General features: G+C 40.0%; 1 protein-coding gene across 1 annotated transcript in view; it reads left to right on the top strand.

Annotated features, from left to right (window-relative positions):
* Window positions 1-3,717, top strand: part of LOC119598902 (putative protein TPRXL) — a gene marked incomplete at its 3' end in the record, with an annotated part of 23,172 nt that extends 19,455 nt beyond the window's left edge. Inside the window, 2 exon segments of the mRNA XM_037948601.1 lie at window positions 758-1,049; window positions 3,048-3,717. Coding sequence (XP_037804529.1) covers window positions 1,026-1,049; window positions 3,048-3,717 — 694 coding nt within the window.
* Between the last annotated feature and the right edge of the window lie 1,283 nt (window positions 3,718-5,000).

The raw sequence follows: 5,000 nt of genomic DNA, 5'->3' as shown, positions 1-5,000 counted from the left end.
TTCTCCTCCTCCTCCTTTCTCCTCTCCCTTTTCTTCTCTCCTTCCTCCCTCTTCCTCTCCATCCTTCTCTCTCCTTCTCCCTTTTCCTCTCCTCATCATCCCCTTCTCCCTCCTTCTCTCCCCCACCCCCCTCTCCCTCCTCCTCCTTCTCCTCTTCCTTTTCTTCTCTCCTTCCTCCCTCTTCCTCTCCATCCTTCTCTCTCCTTCTCCCTTTTCCTCTCTTCATAGTCCCCTTCTCCCCTTCCCTCCCCCATCCCTCTCCTCCTCCTTTCTCCCCCCTCCCCCCCCTTCCTCTCCACTTGCTTACGCCATCATATTTTGTACATAAGGAGGGCATTACTGCATGTTTATTCAGTCACCTCAGTCATCTCACTCGATAAGTAGTTGTTTAAGCAAGCAACAGCTCACCACCACCGTACGCCAAGGGTTTGTTACTGACCTCCTTACTCGCCAGCAACAGAAGCTTGTATCAGCTCACTGTGTCAGGAAGGGGAGCCGAGGATGTCACTACGTCATCAAATACGTCATCATTCTGATTTTTCACTGTTTTGTGTGTGGCGCCATCACTAATTCATCATTCTGATTTTTTAGTTTTTTTTTTTTTTTTTGTGGCGTCATCACTAATTCATCTTTCTAATTTTCACAGTCATGACATCATCATTCGCTTCCCCCGTAATCGCCTCGTGGTTAAACATAGTCATTCCCTTTTTCCCACAATCGTGACGTCATCAAAACGTCACCATTTTCTCTCCCACAGTCGTGACGTCACTACCAGCTTCCCTCCCCCTCCCCCTACCACCCAGAGGCCCGCTTGGGTCAGCAGCCTCAGCCAGCGGCCACGCGCGAAGAAAGGCCAGGCTGACAGACACAGACGTAGGGGCGGACGGACGGAAACTGACGCCGGTGCTGACGCCGCTGACGTTGGCGAGGGCGAGAGGATGTTGGCGCTTTTGTGAGCCGCGAGTGACACACAGGCGAGAGACCGTGAGAATTCTCGGGTCAGCCATCTTGCTCTCGTCGGCGCCATGGATATGGCGCGGAGCATTCAGGTTGGTTGTCTTTCCTCCCTCTTCTTCTTCTTCTCTCTCCCTCTCTCTCTCTCTGTCTCTACTTCTCGTCTCTCTCCTCTCATCTCATCTACTCTTCTCTCTTCCTCTCAATCTTCTCTCTCTCTCATCTCATCTCATCATTCTCTCTCTAATTTGTTTCGTTCTTTATTCCTCCATCCTCACTTTTCGCTATTCCCTCCCTCCCTCCCTCCATCCCTCCCCCACCCCCTCCTACCAATCCCTCTCTCCCTCCCTCCCTCCCTCCCCCTTTCCTTCCCTCACCCCCTCCTACCAATCCCTCCCTCCCTCCCTCCCCTCCTCCCTCCCTCCCTCTTTCCTTCCCTCACCCCCTCCTACCAATCCCTCCCTCCCTCCCTCCCTCCCTCCCTCCCTCTTTCCTTCCCTCACCCCCTCCTGCCAAATCCCTCCCTCCCTCCCTGCCCCCCTCCTTACTAAAAAAACAGCTCCCTGCTGTGAACTGATAACTTCTTTATCAGCAGCATTATCTTTAAAACATCTTATCACTTTATTACTCTTTCGTATTTTATGCTCTGCGGTCTCTTCACTTGTTATTGTTGCTTGTCTCTTCTGTCTTACTGTTTTCTCTGTCTCTCTCTTTCTCTGTTTCGCTCTGTCTGTCTGTATGCCTGTCTTTCTGTCTGTCTGTTTGTCCGTCTGTCTCTCTCTTTCTCTCTCTATCTATCTGTCTATCTATCTATCTATCTTAAATACATATATATATATATATATATATAATTTGTAATATATATAATAATATATATATATATATATATTACTATATATAATAAATATATTATATAAATATTATATTATATATATATAATTATATATATATATACAATATATATATATAAATATATATTATATTATATAATATATTTTATATATATATATATAATTATATATATATATAATTATACATATGCATACATTTTCATACACAAAATGTATGATTTAAAAATTGTTTTGTGTATACATGTATATCTATTTATTTGAATGTATGTATAAACCCTTTATATTATAATATATATATATGATATATATATATATATATATAATATAATATATATATATATTTAAATATAATAAATATACATGTATACACACACAAAATTTCTTACATCATACATATTTTGTATGTATATGTATGCATAATTATATATATATATATATAATATATATATTAATAATATATATATATATATATATATATAATATAATAATATTTTATAGTACAAATATGCACATACAAACATACACCATCATACATACATACATACATACTACATACATACATAATACATAAAAATCTACTTTACATAAATACTAATACATACTACATACATTATACATACAACATACATAATACGTACATACATATATTTATATACAGTATATAGTAAATGTATAAAAAGTATGATATATGTATATATAGATATATGCATACATTATATATATAATATTATATATATATATATATATATATATATATATATATATATATATATTATAAAAGTATGTATATATATTTTTATGTATTATATGTACGTATGCTTATATATTTTTTTATTTTATCTATATATATATATATATATATAGATAGATAGATAGATAGATAGATAGATAGATAGATAGATAGATATATTGTATATATACATATATATGTATGTATATATATGTGTGTGTGTAGATAGATAGATAGATAGGTATGTGTATGTGGGAACATATTTGTTTATTTATATCCATACATACTCACACTACTTTAATTTCTTAAAGTTTTAAACAATATTTTTTTTCCATATTTTGTCTTTCTTTTCCTTCTTTCGGTTTCTTTTTTTGTTGCCAATATGTCCGTCTTTCTTCCTTTTCACATTTTTCCTTTTTTCTTTCTTCGGAGTTCTTTACCGCGTGTCAGCTGTCCGTCTTTGGCCATCTGCTGATTAGCTTCTGACCCGCGGCGCCTCCTCTCACCCTCAGGAGGCGACGGCCCTGAGGGACGTGGCCTACGTCGTTCGCTTCGGCCACTTCCCCGGCGACGCCTTCGCTCTGTCGCGGCGGCCCAGCGGCGGCTCCTCTCCTCCTCCTCTTCCGCCCTTCCGCGTGCCTTCGGGAGGAGTCAGCGGCGGCGAGGAGGAGGGGCTGCAGGAGCCCTCGGAAGGCAGGGCGTCCCCCGCGCCGTCGTCCCTGGCCAGCGGCACTAACAACCCCTTCGGCGACGAGGAAGACGAGGTGGAGGAGCCCTCGAGGTCGCTGCGTCTCGACCTGAATCCCTTCGGCGGCGAGGACGACGAGGAGGACGAGGACGAGAGAGGGGGAGGGCTGAGGGACGACCTGCCCGTGACCTCGGCCTCCAGCGGCACCACGACCTCGCCCCGCTCCCCCCTGAGCTCGGGCGCGGCCACGGGCAGGAGCTCCCCCACCACGAGCCGGGCGTCCCTCACCACAGGGCCGAGTTCCCCCAGCGCGCGCCTCTTCTTCCCCGCAGGCAAGAGCACGTCGCCGGCCCCCTTGGCGTCGCCGCTCCCCCTCGAGCCCTTGGAGGTCGATGACGTCACCAGGAGCCGCACGGAGGAGGTCATCTCGGCGGCCTTCAACGTGACCCGACTTGACCTCAAGAGACTCATTGAAGACGCCGGGAAAAACCAGGTCTGTGGCGATTTTTTCTTTCTTTCTTTCTTTCATCGTTCAACCGCATTTATTTAACATTTATTTGTTCTTTTGAAAACTTCTTTCACGTGTTTATTATAAAAAAAAAAAAAACTTTATTCCGTGGGAATTTCACCTTCGTTGATCCACATTTTTTTTAAAATACAAATTTCTCTCTGGTTTATTTAGTTTCTCATCTCGCTCCTTCCAACACAAACACTCGAAAAGTATAAAAAAAATAATCAAAAAATCCACATGACACATGATTTAAGATCGACGTGTTACTCAAAGGCACCGATTTTGATAACATTTACGATAACATTTTTCCCCTATTTCTTTAAGCGAAAGTTGACTATGATTTATGACTCTTAGGCTTATCTGTCATGGCATAAAACTTCATAAACAGATTCACTTTTTTTTTCATTCTTTGTTGTTTGTTTGTTTGTTCATTTTTATTAGTAGCCTAGTAGGATATTTTTTTTGAAAACTTATGAGCTCGTATTTTCATATAATTATTTTATTAGCAGTATAGATTTTATTATTATTATACCCTGTTTTTTTTTTTTTTTTTTTTTTTTTTTTTTTTTTTTTTTTTTTTTTGATAAGTTCGTCTGTGGTTGTTTTCTAGAACTGGTTTGTTTATAAGATAGTTTTTTTTTTTCTGAATTACTTTATCTGCATAAAATTCGTATCTGAATTACGATTTATAACCTAATGAAGATTTGATCGTCGCTAGTTCATTGCACCGACATTCAAGAAAAAATAACATTACCTTTCCTTTCAGTAATAAGATATTATGTATAAAATAGTTGTTACTTCTGGAGATGCTTAATTTTCTTTTCTTTTTTTTTTCTTTTTTATTTTCTTCTTTTTATTATTATTATTATTGCTATTATTATTCTCCCCGTTTTCGTCCTCCTCGTTCTTATTATTCTTTTTCTTCTTATCTTCTTATTATATCAATATCTTCGGTCTTAGATCTTCTTCGTCTCTCGTTTCTTATAATCTTGTTCTCCTTCCTCCCATCCGTCTCTCCTTCCTCTCCTCCTCTCCTCCTCATCTACCTCTCCTCCTCTCCTCTCCTCCTCCTCTCCTCCTCTCCTCCCCCTCCTCCTCTCTGCTTTGAGCCAATACCGACCTGTTCCATGCGACCCTGTGTGATTGTAACTTATCTATCCATTGTGGATTTCTGTTTTTTATCATATTGCTTAGGCTTAACCTATTTGAGATGAGAATAAGCTGGATAAGCTGAATCGTTTGGGTTTTTTTTTTTTTAATTTTTTT

Source organism: Penaeus monodon, chromosome 42, assembly GCF_015228065.2.
Source record: "Penaeus monodon isolate SGIC_2016 chromosome 42, NSTDA_Pmon_1, whole genome shotgun sequence".
Taxonomy (NCBI): domain Eukaryota; kingdom Metazoa; phylum Arthropoda; class Malacostraca; order Decapoda; family Penaeidae; genus Penaeus; species Penaeus monodon.
The sequence above is the reverse complement of the archived record's forward strand: the minus strand, read 5'-3'. Positions and strand labels throughout refer to the sequence as shown.